This window comes from Drosophila obscura, unplaced genomic scaffold (assembly GCF_018151105.1).
Source record: "Drosophila obscura isolate BZ-5 IFL unplaced genomic scaffold, ASM1815110v1 contig_14, whole genome shotgun sequence".
NCBI classification, from domain to species: domain Eukaryota; kingdom Metazoa; phylum Arthropoda; class Insecta; order Diptera; family Drosophilidae; genus Drosophila; species Drosophila obscura.
The window spans coordinates 2,564,669-2,581,822 of NW_024542724.1; the positions used below are offsets into that span (position 1 = coordinate 2,564,669).

At 45.8% G+C, this 17,154-nt stretch overlaps 2 protein-coding genes across 3 annotated transcripts in view; one reads left to right on the forward strand and one right to left on the reverse strand.

Annotated features, from left to right (window-relative positions):
- Nucleotides 1-5,944, reverse strand: part of LOC111077315 (protein split ends) — an 85,213-nt gene extending 79,269 nt beyond the window's left edge. The window contains 2 exon segments of the mRNA XM_041596341.1: nucleotides 4,769-4,783; nucleotides 5,543-5,944. Coding sequence (XP_041452275.1) covers nucleotides 4,769-4,783; nucleotides 5,543-5,547 — 20 coding nt within the window. The 5' untranslated portion in view covers nucleotides 5,548-5,944.
- Nucleotides 5,945-7,523: 1,579 nt separating this feature from the next.
- On the forward strand, nucleotides 7,524-16,414 carry LOC111080450 (laminin subunit beta-1). Of its 2 annotated transcripts, none has more exons than XM_022376073.2 (4): nucleotides 7,524-7,844; nucleotides 10,342-10,418; nucleotides 10,477-16,042; nucleotides 16,109-16,414. In XM_022376073.2, the coding sequence occupies exon 3, from the start codon at nucleotides 10,646-10,648 to the stop codon at nucleotides 16,028-16,030; it is 5,385 nt and encodes a 1,794-aa protein (XP_022231765.2). In that variant the 5' UTR covers nucleotides 7,524-7,844; nucleotides 10,342-10,418; nucleotides 10,477-10,645; the 3' UTR covers nucleotides 16,031-16,042; nucleotides 16,109-16,414. The 2 variants fall into 2 exon arrangements, with proteins under 2 accessions (XP_022231765.2, XP_022231766.2); XM_022376074.2 differs by lacking the exon at nucleotides 7,524-7,844 and adding an exon at nucleotides 10,122-10,185.
- The last annotated feature ends 740 nt before the right edge of the window (nucleotides 16,415-17,154 follow it).

Consider the following 17,154-nt stretch of genomic DNA (forward strand, 5'->3'; position numbering starts at 1 on the left):
CTTCCACGGATTTTTAGGCGTTGCATCGCGTCGTATGCCACAAATGGACCCCACGGCAACGGTTGCGCATCTTTATCTAATTTAAAATGGATTGCGCACTCCACTTTGTTGCATTCAACATTATACACATTTCAATCCGTGTTGAAAGGATCTTAATCTATTTCTTCTTTATCTTTGATTTTTGTTTAGATTTTTCTTTCGATTTTAGATATTTTTTTTGATGAAGGATTTGCACTATTTCATGAGGGGGGAAAGAGATACATTTATTAGATACACTTTGAGATACATTTTGCACTATCACTCTCACACTATTTGGGGGATGGTTTAGCACTTTCTTTTGGATCTTTAAGATCTTTAGATTTCTTCACTTGCGCCAATTTATGTGAATTTAAACAACTAAAAATGGAAAAATTGCAAAGTATCTTTAATTTAATTCAATTCTCAACAATTTAAACATATTGAAATACACAATGGGGGACGATTCACAAGCCTCTCCAGATCTCTCAGCAAACAATTCACCCGCCCCCAAAGTGGCAAAGAAACAGAGATCTGCAGCGATCACTTTATAGAGCCCTCAAGTCGGATGTTGATGATTATTTCCCTTATAAAAATGCACAACAATGATGCGGGAGAGAACATGAATAGAACATTTCCATGGCGAAAAACATACATATGTATCTCTTGATCTTTTGGGAGATTAATTCGGTAGAGGAAACAGAAATGAAATGCATCAAAGGAGTTATTACATAATTGGATGTTATTTTTAGACACATAATGGAAAAATCACCTCTTCAGAAATTACCCAGAATAGAGATACATACTTCATATAAGAATCTTCTATTTAGGGTCAGAAAAATTTCAATTTAGAATTTAAAAAAGAGATATTTCCTGTAGGAATATGCTATTAAGGATTTGAAAAACCCTTTTCCATAGGAATCTTTCGTTTATAGCCAGAAAATGTACATTTTCCTAAGGGTTTTTGGTCAGAGAAGAAGGTGGAAAATGTGGAAAATGAGAGACGTTGTCCGTTGTCGACAGCAGCACGTTATTATAATCCATTCCAGATCCCAGACCGGTGTCCAACCCCTACCTCTGCCCCTCCCTTGCTATTCCGTTTCCATAAGAACATCCCATATACCATTCCATTCGAAGAACATGGTCCGGTACCCGGGAGTTTTGGAAGGGGGTCCATTGCGAGGCCGAAAACCAACCCAACGAAGCGTTAAGGGTGGGAGAAGAGGAAAGGGGGAGGCAGGAGGAGAGCATGTTAAAATTCCATGCATTAAAGAACCAAAAGAAGAGAGAAACAAGAATAGCAAATACAATTCATGCTGCTGCTGAAGTTTGGCAACGTTGCCTCAGCCTTAGCTCTCTCTCTTTCTCTCTCTCTCTCTCTCTCTCTGTGACTCTCTCTGTGTCTCTTTCGCACTGGCGTGAGGGAGAATGAATTCTTCCTCTGCCTGATGAAGTTTGGCAACATCGCGTTGTTTGCTTATAATTGACGTTTGCACTGAAAGCCTGGGTCTCTTCGGTTGCCAGAGTGAGATGGAGCGACAGGTTTTCGACGTTCGTTCCATGTTGTTGCTGCTTCAGCGCGCACACAGAGAGATCACAAACCGTGTATGTGTGTATTGGTTGTGTTATGTACTTTTATGTATATAAAGAATTTATAGCTGGTACTTTTTTTTCTGTTTTTATTTGTATGTATGTATGGATGTATCTACAGAGCAAAGAGTATGGGGTGGGGGAGGAGGGCCGCATGGAAAAACGAGTATCTCTCTGCTCTGTCGCGCTCTCTCTCTCTCTCCCTCTGCCACTGCCACTGCCCTGTCCTGCCCACCACCCAACTACTCTTGTATATTTATAAATGGTTATGTAGTCATTTTGCCGTCTCTGTCTGCGACTGAGTGTGTGTGTGTGTGTGTGTGCGTGTGCTTGCTGTGTCGATGAGGGGTGCTTTGGGAACGCGCGTTGTTCTTCCGTCTGATGACGACGTATCCCCTGCCTGATACGGCATAGAATTGTAGCTTTGTAGCCCGCATGTAGTTGTAGTTTTTTTCCATTTTGGGGGCGCAGGCAGGAAATCACATATAGCATGGCTATGTGTGAGTGTGGCTGTGCAAATTCATGTATGTACAGCTGTGGTCAAAATAATAGTAGGGCCAATATGACTTTTTCATATAACCTCAATGAAGACTAACTTATTTGCAGATTTTAATAATAGAAAACAACTTCTAACAAACCATCAACATTTTCCGAAAAATATTAATATGTTGAAGTTCCTCAAAAACGGGTCGTTCAAAATAATAGTAGCGATTTTTTTTCTGAAATTCTGAAGCTTTTTTTAAGATTTAGTTGAGTAGCCTATGTTAGCTTTAATGCCTGCATCTCTCCTGCATCGGCCATCTCTCCTGTCGAAATAATTGATGTACTGATATTTAAAATCATTTTTTATCATAATAGCTAAACCACCAATATCTTGCACCTCGACATATTTTACTTTCCTTCTGAAACGAGCCCTTTAAGCACGAACGCTTTTCCGCACTATAGTGTTTGCCCCGTCCCATGATATCAGCACCAAAAGAATAAAAACGAAACTAAAACAGATTCAGACTGTTAAATAAACCATTCAAGTATTGTTTAACAACGAAAGCCTTGCAAAATATGCAGTAGACTTAGTAATTTTCAAAACTTTCTGTAGCACTACTATTATTTTGACCGCAACTGTATGTACGTACATATGTATGCGAGTGAGTGCTAGCTGGCTATACAAAAATGGTAACTGCGCAGCCGCTCTTCGGTATATGTACATATATATGTATGCATGCCGAACGAAACGAGCTGCCTCTCGCTCGCACCTATGCTAATTTATACAAGGCAGAGGAGGGGCAACACAATGGGGCTGCCTGCTGCTGCTCCAATCGATCGTGAAAGTTTCTCTCTCGCTCGCCAGGGCCTGGCTGTACTTAAAGTTGGGGCTCGCGCCAGACTCACTTTAGTCGCCTTACATGCTTGATGGGGTGCGGTTGTTGTTTCTCTTTGCTACTTGCTCTCTCTCTGTCTCTCTGCATCCCAACCACCCCACCCACCCTCTTTGTTGACGTGTGCGAAAAAACAAATATAAAAAACTGAAAGAAATAACAGAATTTTACACAGAAAATAGTTTCTCTTTGTGCGTTGTTCACGTTTTTTGCGTTTCGTTAAGTTTTTTCGTTTTTAACAGGCGCCGCCTGACGCCATTTTGAGACAACAAGAGACGGCATTTAAGGCCTTACGCGTTCGGGTACCATTTATTGCGATATTTGGTTTAGTTTTTAGGAGATCAAATATTGAATGATCTGTTCTATGATGATTATGGGGGGAAAAAAACCCCATTAAAGAAGATGATCGCCTAGAATTCATGAATTTTCCCAAGCAGAAGAAAAAAAACCCGTTTTCACACGCATACATGAATCTACACACACACACACATATGTATATATACATATATATACACATGGGAGTGTATGTATTTAGTTCGCTGCTACGTGACCACATATACATGCACACAAAGCAATAGCAGAATGATGAAGCAGCAACGATACCGACGACGACCGACCGCATTTGCAACGGCTACTGTCAGAGAGAGGGGGATGGAAAGCATTTGCTGGTTTATATCAGAGGGGTGGGGTGGAGTGAGAAGCTTTTGCAGTATTTGATGCAAGAAGAGCGTGATAGTGAGAGAGGGGTGTAGTAAGGAGATGCCACCACATGGTGCGACAACTTTGTAGTTTTTCTCGCCACACACAACGACGTAGTATTCCACACACATACACACCCATACCAGCGCAGGCGCACGCATACAAAACGGGTTAAGAAACAAAAAAAATCACCGATTTGACGCTACGCGACACGACAATTTCTCTCCAACACAAAACGCTGGCCATCTCGTTTTGACCTATGCAAGCAGCGCATATGTCGCTCTCTCTCTGCCTAGTTTATTTTGCGTTGTTCGTTTGTGTAGTTTTGCTGCAAACACACACATGCAGGCGAACAAACGAGCGCCATGTTACTTTTTCGTTGGATTTTTCGCCCGCTGCTGCTGCTTGTAGTCGCTGCCAACGTCGCTGCCGCCGCTCTTTATTTTCAGCCCCGTTGCACGTCATCCGTCGGTCCCATCCCTCTTGTATACAAGAATGTCCATGTGTGTGTGCTTTGAATTTCTGATGAAATTCTTTGCTTTCGAGTTAATTGCTGCCCGCAGCCAGCAGAGGACAGCGACAGAGGACTGCGAAGCCGGCAGCGTAGCAGAGCAGAGCGTGCCCCAGCTACAACCCCAGCCCCCGCCCCAGACAGAAGTTGTGCCATTTTTCTTTGTGCTGCAGATCGGATCGGCTGGCGAATATCCTCTTTTTCTATATAGAATGTGTTGAATTGTTTCCTTTTTTATGTTAAATTTAGACTCTGAACTTTTTGAGGACTTTTCCATATTTTTTCTCGGTATTTTAACGGATAGATACTTTAGGATTTTTTCATTTTTGTGGTTTAATTTTAATTTTTTTGTGCATTTTTTGGTTTCATTATTTCCTTGGGTTAATTTTGCGGATATTTCATCTTTTATAAGACTTTTCATGGTGTTATTTTTTTTGAACGGACTTTTTCACTTGTTTTAAACACTTTTTGTACACTTTTTTGAAACTACATAATAGATATAGCTCTATAGATTCTGGCACTGTGCAAACACATTTTATTGGTTGGGTTTTCGTTGGGTTTTGATTTCCTTTCTTACCAATTGAAATGAGAGCTGCAATGAAATAATAAAATGGAAAGAAATATTATATAAAAGTGACAATGATAATCATTTTCTAATCTGTAGTAATTTATTTATAGGAATACAGATTCTGTTGAAAAATAAAGTCTGTTTTCGCACATGTTTTGTTCTTTTATTCATATGAAAAGTATACATTTCCCTAGATAGTTTTAACATTGGTAAGGACAGAACTTTTTTGAAAGGAATTCTATAGAAATTATACTACTATAGTTCCCATTTATGGAATTATACCCAATCTACTAATGTAGTGCCTGAATAAACATGCAAAACCCAACTAAAACCAGTGGACAAATCCCTCCTAAATAAAAAGAAACACAATGAAATTATCCTAAAAATCGAATATAGGCTCTAAAACAGTTGTCTTTTGGGGAATTCTCTTTTAGAGAAATTATACTACGCATTAATTGCTACAGAAATCGTCATCAAATGCACCAGCATTTGTTTGCCACTAAATATTTATTACCGATTTCCCCTCTCTACAAGGATCTCCAAGAAGGGGCGTTTTGCTCCAATTCCCCGTTATAAAACGATGTATTTCCACTTTATAAACGGTGCATTTTTCTTCTATATTAAAATATTCTTCCCTCGAATTTTAGGCGTATCTACAAACAAAAGTCTACCTAGAAATCTCCTTAATAATTCTCTCCCCCGAAAAAAACGAGCGCATATTACGGGATGCCATGCCCCACCTGTCTGCTCCTTGAATCTACCACAAAATGCAGTCATACTTACACCATTGATGAGGTGTTCCTTAACCGCTGAGGGATCCTGTTTTTGTTGGCTTATTGTACACCCGTTTTGGACTGTATTCGAAATTTACGCATTTTCCTGGTGGGTATCTCTTTGCTGGTATTTTTTTCGAAAAACCTCCAAAGAGCGACGTGACGACCGGTACAGTTCTTTCACGGGGGGCTCTTAAGCTATGGCGCAACGATCCCGAACCGAATCGCGAGTCCAAATATTATACCGTTTATATATTATGTTATTATACTTGTTTAGAGACACAACAAATTTTGGGGATTTTTTTTGCGATTTTTCTGCGAATTTCATTCAACAGAAAAAGCATCACAAAAAATTATTTTTGTATTGAGAAAACAACAAAAAAAATTTCATAATTTTTTTTTGGTTGGTATTTATTTTATATTTGCTTTTTCTTTTTTGTTTTTGTTTGTATTTGATTGTATTTGCTGTGGTATTTTATTTTCTGGTATTTTTTGTTGTAGCTTTTCGCCTTGGAATTGGTGTAATTAATGCATTTTTCACACACACAAACACTCGCGCACACACACGGATACACATATATATATGGTAGGGGGTGTTGGTAGCAGCAGGGGGTTTTGGGGTGGGGGCACTTTATATTTTATAGATAACACTAATATTTTTAATTTTTTTTTTATTTATTGTGTGTGTGTTTTGGCGGCGTTTTTCTTGATTTTATTTCAATTTTTGTGGTATTTTTGATGGAAAAAACGCGCGCGCCTCCGTCTTGACTGTTTTGCGGCGGCCGAAATTTGTTGTTGTCTTGTCCAGTGTGACCGGTTTTTGGTTTGGTAAAAAACGCCAAAACTTTGCCAAAATCCCGAAAAATATAGTACACGGTCACACACAAGGAAAATGTGAAAAGTGTGACCAAACATATACATAGCTAGAATGTACTTTGTCCGTATTTTTAGTTGATTTTCCGATTGTCTGCCCCTTAGAAAAATACAGCAAATATACCGAGGAAAAACGAACTTAGCCCGCCGAGTTCAACCGCATGAAAAATATGCTGTTTGTGAATCTTCTTGTAGATCTATTCTTGCTCTTTAATTTTCAAAAATGACCACCTGAAGCTGAGGATTCACCTGAACTGCGCTATAGAGAGATTCAAGCGAATACAAGATTTTGCGGCCAAAGTCAAAACCTTGAGATAGCTAAAAAAGACGACTAGTTCGAATTGGTTGAAACTGGAATGTCACTCGAATGGTCAACATGAACTGAGATGTATGGACATTGTTGGCCCATCAATGATGCCCGGAAAAAACGGGGGATGGATGTAACGTAATGCAACATAAATGAGAATGGAATTGCTGCGATCGAAGTAACGATGCTGCGTAAGGATATGTTCCCAATTTCAAAGAGAAAAAATATCCATAAAATATAAAACGCTTTGCAACATCCTTGGCAACATTATTTTATGTTTCACAGTCGATGAATAGGTGCGATGTATTTCACGAAGTTTGTATCGATGTTTGCGTGGCTAGGGAAACGACTGGAACGGGAGCCGTTACATTTAAAAATAACTAAATTTACTCAAATTTTAAAATAAATAATAGTACATACATATGTATATACTTGATTTTTTACTTCATATACAAGTGTTTAGGCGGCGTTAGCAACACACACACATATACACAACCATATTTACATCTGTGTGAAATTGCATTTTCGTTGAAAAAAGGCCTACGAAGCGTGCACCAGGTACAAACTCTCTGCTCGCGCTCTCTGGCTCTCTCTTTCTCTCTCCCGCCTCACTTGTTGATGAGATTGGTGCCAGCGCAAGGTCGGTTTAGATAGGGTGAGGCGCACTTGCCACTCTGCAAGTGGCTCTTATTATTGTGAATATCTGTGTGAATATCTTTAGAGCCCATTCTAAGATCGCCGCACCTTAACTAAATATACTTTGAGTCAACTTCAGTGTTCGGTCCTGAGCGCCTTTTCGCGCTCTTCATACTCTTTCTCGGTGGCCGCGGATCGAGATCTTTTCCTTTCCGATTGTCTTGGAAAATATCTTCTTGTTTCTCCTCTCCGTATCTCTGTGCCTTTGTGTGTGCGTGTGTGTGTGTACTCCCTTCTGTTTGAAGTTTATAAAAAGAAGTCAAAAAAGTGTTGGCGCTGCAACCAAAAACAACTTTCCGCTGCGAGCGGCGTGTTGTGTTTGTTGTTTTTTCTGTATAACAGAAAATGTTTTTGGGGAAACGTAGCACTCTCTCCCCCCCGCACGCAAGGAATTTTCATACAAACCCACGTTCTGTAGCTGGAATCAGATTGTCCGGTGAGTGCATTTACAGTGTGTTTTTCCCTATCCACGCGAAGTTTTTACGCAGTTTTACCCACAGCTGGCCTCCTCCACTCTCTTTAGAGTTGATTATTTTGTGCCCTGTTTGTGTTTTTGTTGCTGTTCCTTCTCCTCCATCGCATCCGTTGCTCTGTCTTCTGTATGGCCGTCTCTGTTTATGTCCGATCTCAAAAGTAAAGATAATTCCGTAACGGGATGAGTGTTCTGTTATATGTATTAATCGTAGGGATCAACTGTTATACTGAAGGGTCTTTGTGGAAATGTATTTCTATTTGGTCAGCTGATGGACGAAAAGTACTGGTAGTACCTTTTTTTCCTAGTCCAAAGTACTAGGTATTTGCTAGCTGATCTATATATCCTCTGATTGGCCCCAATAGTAAGCGGTATTCAATAGTTCGTACATATGTCGCAGAAGACATAACTAATTCAATGTACCCGTACGATTACATGCCTAGAAATTTAAGTGTGGACTATGTGCATTGCTGTAACATGATGCCATGCCTCAAAGTGAAGACATTACTCGTGTTCGTACTACAAGGCAGGGGACTGGACTCGAAAAAGTGCACTTCTAAGCGCTTTTCGGCTCGGCAACAATGGGCGGGGAGGGGGGATGGATGGCTAATTAAAATGTGAGCCAAGCTTCGCCTTGGAGGCAGATTGGCATTCATCTTTCTAGAATCTATGTAGATTGTTTTGCGGGGGACAGGAAGGATTCGTTGTGCAGTTTGGGCGTCTAATAATAGCACAGCGTCTGATGTCATATGTTAGATTCTAAAACTTCCACAACATGTGTGCTCCAGACGCCCAACAACAGAATTGCGGCTCATTCTGTGTGCGGTGCGAGTGTTCACTGATGTGTTTTTGTGTGGTCAAATCAAATTGGAAATATAAACACCATCGCTGGAGAACATAACAAAACCAAGAAAATTGTATGAGCAATTTTTATAAACTGTCCAGAGGAGTCTCTATATACATACATACATACATATGTACATGCATACATACATACGAGTATGTACATTCCACGAAGTCGTCTGCCGCTCCATTATTTACATACGTACATACATACATATATGTATGTACATATACCGATAATAACCCCATCTGTAGATGTGATGTGTGTGTTGTTTTTTTTTTTTGTTTTTGCCGTTTTGTTTATTTGCCCGTTTCCTCAGTGGTCTGTGCCGCCTTTTAGAACGAAACTGAAAAACGAAATTAATCAACGAACAAACAGAAAACAGAAAATTTTAACAATAAACGATACATACGGAGTACTAACCTCTTGATACCCTTAAAAAAATCTTCTATTTGCGATACGAAACTCTAAATTCCCTTTCAGATACATCGGAATATATTAAACACCTGAGGGATAGCTTCGATGCTGTTCAAGAATAAAGGAAAAGCGTTCCAAAAAAATGTTTTCAAACATCTTGGCAAAAACTCGTAGAGTCTGGGAATTCCTTTGGTTTTACGGGACCATAAATGTATCTTTATCTGTATCTGTGAATGAACTCTTTTATGGGGTTGAGATTAAATTATGAACTATTCTTTGCCCGAGGTGCAGCTAGTCCCCGACAATGGGCTCCACTGCTCCCCATCTCGTTTGCTGGATTGCCCGACGGCATTTCGAGACTTTGGGTAATGCTTATCTCCAGCGCGTAGCCCAGTTTACTTTTTTGGTTTCGATTTGGTTTGCGTGGCCCCCCTCTGGCCTCTCTCTGGCGGCGACCGGCGATAAGAGATGAAGTACGGCTTCTGGCATATGGGCATGGGGAAATCGGGGACTAGAAGACGGCCACGAATTTGTTATACTCTCAGTGTAAAGCGAAGAAAATAACTGCAATGGTTCCATTCCAATAGTTAAATTTAAGCCCTGGAGACTGAAATGCTTTTCTGAAAGATTTTGCTTGATTTTAAGTACCGCACAGTGCTCTAAATAGGAAGGAGAACCTACATTTTATACCCGGTACTCGTTCCCTCTTTTCTCCTCAAAACTCTCCTGCATTCTATAGATGGCGCGATTCTACACTTTCCTTCCATTGCACATTGGTTTTACTCTACTCGTTTAAACAAAATACGAGTGATCCAAGTGGTTCATTTGGTCCAAGATCCAAGACTGGAAGCTGATAAACCAGGCAGGCACCAGGCAACAACGGATTAAACTTTAGTCACACAGAAACACTGGGCTGGGGTTTATCGCCTTTATTCATATTCGTTGTAGTTGGGGGGGGGTTTGAGTTCATTCAGTTTTCCGTTTCGAGTCTGCGTCTCAGTCGGTGCGTAAGTTTCGTTGGGTGTGGATGGTGGCTACTATTTGGTACGAGAAAACGAAAATAAATGTGAAAATTAGAGCATCTCATGTTGATAAGAAGATCAAAGTGTGTGGGCAGAGAAAGAGATCACCATACGAACATACATATATACACTATACATATAGAACGAAATCTAACTTATGTTTTCCCTTGTTCTTCAGAGCTTAAGGAGAGCGCAGCATGAAAGGATAACGGTGCACCAGAGAGAACAAGAGTTAAAGGAAGCAGAAGCAGAAGAGTAAGCGAGATAAACAGCTACGGATATTGATTTTACATTCATAGTTTTCCCTTTTCAGATTATCCTAAAGAGGATCACGTGGCACAAACGAAACGAAATAAAAAGCTGATTAAAGAAGCGACCGGAAGTCCGCCAGTAGAACACGACCCCAACCAGACACAGCGAGAGAGAGAGAGAGAGAGAGAGCGCGAGCGAGAGAATCAGAGAGTAGACTGTGACCGTTTGCGATGTTGGAGCTGCTGCGACCGCATCGCAGCGGCCTTATCGCGGCTTTCTTTGTGCTCGCCGTATTCACCCCACTATGGGGCACGGAGGCGCAGAGGCCGCCGCAGCATGGGCGTCGTGACCGGCCGCGCAATCCCCCGCGGCAGTACATCAAGACTCATCCGTGCGAGCGATCCTCATGCTATCCGGCCACCGGTAACCTGCTGATTGGCCGCGAGAACCGACTGACGGCCAGTTCTACCTGTGGCCTGAATTCGCCGGAGCGATTCTGTATCCTGTCTCATTTGCAGGACAAGAAGTGCTTCCTATGCGACACGCGCGAGGAGACGCGCCATGATCCTTACAAGAACCATCGCATCGGGCAGATCATCTATAAGACGAAGCCGGGCACGAATGTGCCCACCTGGTGGCAGTCGGAGAATGGCAAGGAGAATGCCACCATTCAGCTGAACCTCGAGGCGGAGTTCCACTTTACCCATTTGATCATCACCTTTACCACCTTTCGGCCGGCGGCCATGTTCATAGAGAGATCCTTTGATTTCGGACAGACCTGGCATGTGTATCGCTACTTTGCGTACGACTGTGCCGACTCCTTTCCGGGCGTGTCCACCGTCCTGCACAACATTACGGATGTGATGTGCACTTCGCGCTACTCCAATGTGGAGCCATCGCGCAATGGCGAGGTGATCTTCCGAGTGCTGCCGCCGAACATAAACGTGTCCGATCCGTATGCGGAGCATGTGCAGAACCAGCTGAAGATGACGAATCTGAGGATCCAGCTGTCTAAGCTGCACAAGCTGGGTGACAATCTGCTGGACAGTCGACTGGAGAACGAGGAGAAGTACTACTACGGCATCTCCAATATGGTGGTGCGCGGCTCGTGTTCCTGCTATGGCCATGCCTCGCAGTGCCTGCCCTTGGACATGGCCATTCAGGGGGAGTTCGGGGATGGCATGGTGCACGGTCGGTGCGAGTGCACCCACAACACCAAGGGCTTGAACTGCGAGTCCTGCGAGGATTTCTTCAACGATCTGCCCTGGAAGCCGGCCTTCGGCAAGCAGACGAATGCGTGCAAGAAATGCGAATGCAACGAGCATGCAGTCAGCTGTCATTTCGATGAGGCACTGTTCACCGCCTCGGGGCATGTGTCCGGTGGCATGTGCGACAATTGTCTGCACAACACCCAGGGCCAGCACTGCGAGGAGTGCATGCCCTACTTCTACCGCGATCCGTCTCAGGACATTCGCTCGGAGCATGTCTGCCAGCCTTGCGACTGCGATCCATATGGCTCGTTGGACGATGGCATCTGTGACTCGGTGAACGACCCGGAGAATGGCGCCGAGGCTGGGGCCTGCCACTGCAAGGCCTTTGTGAAGGGTCGCCGCTGCGACAAGTGCAAGGATGGCTACTGGAATCTGCTGCCCAACAATCCCGACGGCTGTGAGGCCTGCACCTGCAATACACTCGGCACGATCAACAACTCGGGCTGCGTCATGCACACCGGCGAGTGCAAGTGCAAGCGATTCGTCACCGGAAAGGACTGCAATCAGTGCATGCCAGAGACCTTTGAGCTGTCCGAATCGGAGGATGGCTGCTCCATGTGCAACTGCGATGCGGGTGGCTCCTATGACAACTTTTGCGATGTGCTGACCGGACAGTGCCGTTGCCGGCCGCACATGACGGGCCGGACTTGCTCGCAGCCCAAGCAGAACTACTTCATACCTGACCTCCATGTGGTGCACGAGGCAGAGGTGTCCGACGTGTGCATCTCGTACGGAAATAATGGCAACTGCAGCACTGTGGCGGAGGCGCCTACAAGCGGCAGCACTGGTTTCACGGGCATTGGATTCACGCGCGTGCCCGAGAACTCGGAGATGGTCTTCACTGTGGACAATATTCCCCGCTCGATGCCCTACGATGTGGTGATCCGCTACCAGAGCACCTCACGCGGCGACTGGGACGATGCCTACATCACGCTTGTGCGACCCGATGAGATCGACCCGGATGGCGAGTGCGCGGAACTGGTGGCCGCAACCTCTTCGGAGACAAGGATTCCGTTTCAGCTACCCGATCGCAATCGTCAGGTGGTTGCATTGAATGATGTGTGCCTGGAGGCGGGCAAGGTGTACAAATTCAAGATATACTTTGAGCGTAGGCGCCACAATGAGGACAGCCCCACGGCCACCATTTTGGTGGACTCGCTGACGCTGATTCCGCGCATAGAAGTCACCCCGATCTTCACCGGCTCCCCCATGGCGGATCTGCGTCGTCGGGAGTACGCCAAGCACAACTGCAATCAGTCGTTGTACGACATCAACTACAAATCGGATCCCGAGTGCCGCGATCTGGACAACTATGTGAGCACCTATGTCCATGACGGAGCCAGTATGTGCAACTGCAATCCGACCGGGTCGTACTCCAAGGTTTGCGACTCCAACGGTGGATTCTGTCCCTGCAAACCGAATGTTGTGGGACGGCAGTGCGATCAGTGTGCCCCCGGGACCTATGGCTTCGGGCCGGAGGGATGCAAGGCCTGCGATTGCAACAGCATTGGGTCCAAGGACAACAATTGCGATTTGATCACCGGCCAGTGCCAGTGCGTGCCCAACACCTATGGCAGGGAGTGCAACCAGTGCCAGCCGGGATACTGGAACTTCCCCGAGTGTCGCGTCTGTCAGTGCAACGGACATGCCGCCCAGTGCGATCCCCTGAAGGGTACATGCCTCAATTGTCAGGACTTTACCACTGGCTACAGCTGCGACAGCTGCCTCGATGGATACTATGGCAATCCGTTGTTTGGCAGCGAGATCGGATGTCGTCCGTGCCGTTGCCCCGAGACGGTGTCCAGTGGCTTGGCCCATGCCGATGGCTGCTCTTTGGACACGCGCAACAACAACATGCTGTGCCACTGCCAGGAGGGTTATGCCGGTGCCCGCTGCGAAATCTGCGCGGACAATCACTTTGGGGCACCGGAGAATGGCGGCACGTGCGCCAAGTGCGAGTGCAGCAACAACATTGATCCGTATGACACGGGTAACTGTGATCGGGAGACGGGCTCCTGCCAGAAGTGCCTCTACCAGACGACAGGCGACCATTGCGAGCTGTGCCGCGATGGCTTCTTCGGGGATGCCCTGCAGCAGAATTGCCAGCAGTGCGATTGCGATTTCTTGGGCACGAACAACACCCTGGCCCACTGTGACCGCCGCTCGGGCCAGTGTCCGTGTCTTCCGAATGTCCAGGGCCTGCGCTGCGATCAGTGTGCGGTGAACCACTGGAAGATTGCCTCCGGCGAGGGTTGTGAGGCCTGCAACTGCGATGCCATCGGTGCCGTTCAAGAGCAGTGCAACCCCTACACGGGACAGTGCAAGTGCAAGCAGGGATTCGGCGGTAGGGCGTGCAACCAGTGCGAGGCCCATTACTGGGGCAATCCGAACGAGAAGTGTCAGGCGTGCGATTGCGATCAGTATGGAGCGGCGGACTTCCAATGCGACCGGGAGACGGGTCATTGCGTCTGCCACGAGGGCATCGGTGGCTACAAATGCAATCAGTGTGCACGCGGCTTCATTGGCCAATTTCCGCACTGCTCTCCCTGCGGCGAGTGCTTCAATAATTGGGATATCATCTTGACGGCCCTCGAGGACTCCACGGAGGCCACCATCCAGCGCGCCAAGGAGATCAAACAGGTGGGCGCCACCGGTGCCTACACGGCAGAGTTCAGTGAACTCGATAAGAAGTTGCAGCACATCCGGGACCTCCTGCAGAACACCACCGTCAGCCTGGAGGACATCGACCGACTCGATGCCGAGACGAATGGATTGAAGCAGCAGCTATTGGTCTCCCACGGCCGCCTGGCCGAGACGGAGCGCAATCTGGATGACATCTACAACTCCCTCAGTCTTTCTGGCGTGGAGCTGGAGGGTCTGCAGAATCACTCGCGTCTGGTGCAGCAGCTCTCGAAGGAGCTCAAGGAGAACGGCATTCAGCTGCAAGAGTCCAACATCGAGGGAGCCCTGAATCTCACGCGCCATGCCTACGAGAGGGTGAGCAATCTCTCGACGCTTAAGGACGAGGCCAACGAGCTGGCCTCTAACACGGATCGCAATTGCAAGCGCGTGGAGACGCTGTCCAATAAGATCAAGGACGAGTCCGATGCCATTGCCAACAACGACAAGACCATCGATGACTATCGCACGGAACTGAGCTCCCTGACCTCCCAGATCCCCGAACTGAACAACCAGGTGTGTGGCAAGCCGGGAGATCCCTGCGACAATTTGTGCGGCGGTGCGGGATGTGGCAAGTGCGGTGGATTCCTGTCCTGCGAGCATGGCGCTCGCGCTCACTCGGACGAAGCCCTGAAAGTGGCCAAGGACGCCGAGCTGGCCATCACCACGAAGAAGGATCAGGCGGATCAGACCATCCGTGCGCTTACGCAGGCCAAGCTCAATGCCTCGGAGGCATACCAGAAGGCCAAGGCAGGATTCGAGCAATCAGAGCGGTATCTCAATCAAACGAACGACAACATAAAGCTGGCCACCAAGCTGATCAATGCCGTCACCGACTTCCAGGAGAACAAAACGGCCTCGCCGACGGAGAGCAAGAACCTGGCGCAGGATACGCTGCTGCTTGACCTAAAACTGGATCCCAAGGAGATCGAGTCGCTCGGCATGAAGATCAATGATGCCGTGTCCTCGCTGAAGAATGTAGAGTCCATCATTTACAAGACCCGACCGGATTTGGAGCGAGTGAATCGCCTGCAGAGCACTGCCAATGCCACCAAGGAGACGGCCAACAATATTCTGGAGGCGGCCAACTCTGTGGTGGAAAATCTGGCCGCTGCGGACGATTCGCAGGGCAAGGCCCAGGATGCCATTCAGCAGGCGAACAGCAACATTGAGCTGGCAGCCAAGGATCTGGAGAAGATCGACGAGGAAACGAATGCAGCTGAGTCGCCGGCCAATCACACGGCCCAGCAGGTCGAGGAGCTGGCCAAGAAGGTGCAGCGCCTGCAGAACAACATCGTGAAGAACGATCGCGACGCGAAGGAGATCACAAAGGAGGCCAGCCGCGTCAAGCTGGAGGCCATGCGCGCTCGTGGCGAGGCTAGCAATCTGCAGTCATCGACCAGTGCCACCAACCAGACGCTCACTGATCGCGCCAGCCGCTCGGAGAACGCCAGGGAGCGGGCCAAGCAGCTGCTTCAGCGCGCCTCCAAACTGACGGTGGACACCAATGCGAAGCTTAAGGATCTGAACGATCTGCAGTCGGTGTATCAGATCAAAAACCAGGAGCTGGTCGAGCTGCAGGCGGCCATTGGACCGCTGAACGATCAGTTGAATGAGTATTTGCGGAATATTCAAGATCGGGCCGTTTATTATCGTCAGTGCTAGAGGGCCGGAAAAGTGAGTACCAATAATCGATATTCCAATCGATCCATTGATTACCAACTCATTTTCTTCTTCCTGCAGCCTCCACTGTGCGCGAGCGGCCATTTTAATTGCCATATTCATGAACAAATACAATACGAGATGCGAATGCGAATAACGAGAATTACAAAAGGAATCAAAGCAAAAGCAAACAAGTTATTATCTAGTTACCATTAGTTACCGTTACGTTCTGTACTCTAAGCAAAAAAAACACACTGCAATGCTAATTTTAAATTGAAACACAGGAAAATTCAAGGAGCCTTTTTTAATGTGTACCCTCTTCTTATACTATACCTTACAAAACTTGTAATGCAATAAATGTAATTAAATAAACTACTTAGATGTGAACTTTTGTTGTTTCTTTCGGTTAAAGGTAGAGAGAATGAAACGTCACGAATAGATTAATACACATACATATATGTTAATATGCCGAATTGATTAGGCGATGATGTGTCAGGTGCGAGTGCTACGTCAAGATTGACTTAGGGCAGACGAACCGAATTCGTGTTTATAATTGCGACGAAAGAAAAGTGCGCGAGATTGCATGTTAGACATGTTAGGCATGTTACGGCAGACGGATCGAATTGCCCATATACATTATATTACAATTAGGTACAGTGGGCAGTGCAAATAACGAACAAATAACAGAATTTACTTTAAGGCTGCACCACTGACTATAAATACTGAATAATGCTCGGCTGGGAGAGCAAGCGAAATTATCATTGCCGAGTTCTCACTTTCGGTTTGCTGTCATAATTCGCACACATTTCGGATTTGATTGTATCCTTTTTATACCCGTACTCAAAAAATAGTAAAGGGGTATATTGTATTTGTGGTTAAAGTGCATGTGTGTAACGCAGAGAAGGAAACTTTTCCGACCCCATAAAGTATATATATTCTTGATCAGCATCAATAGCCGAGTCGATAAGCCATGTCTGTCTGTCTGTCTCGATGAGCGCCTAGATCTCAGAGACTATAAGAGTTAGGGCAACCAAATTTGGTTTCCAGACTCATGTGATATCACACTGCTACAAGTGTAATTCAAACTTTCGTCCCGCCCCTTTCCGCGCCCACAAAGGACGAAAACC

Coding starts and splice junctions, on each gene's coding strand:
- LOC111080450 (XM_022376073.2), top strand. CDS start 10,646: ATGTTGGAGCTGCTGCGACCGCATCGCAGCGGCCTTATCGCGGCTTTC.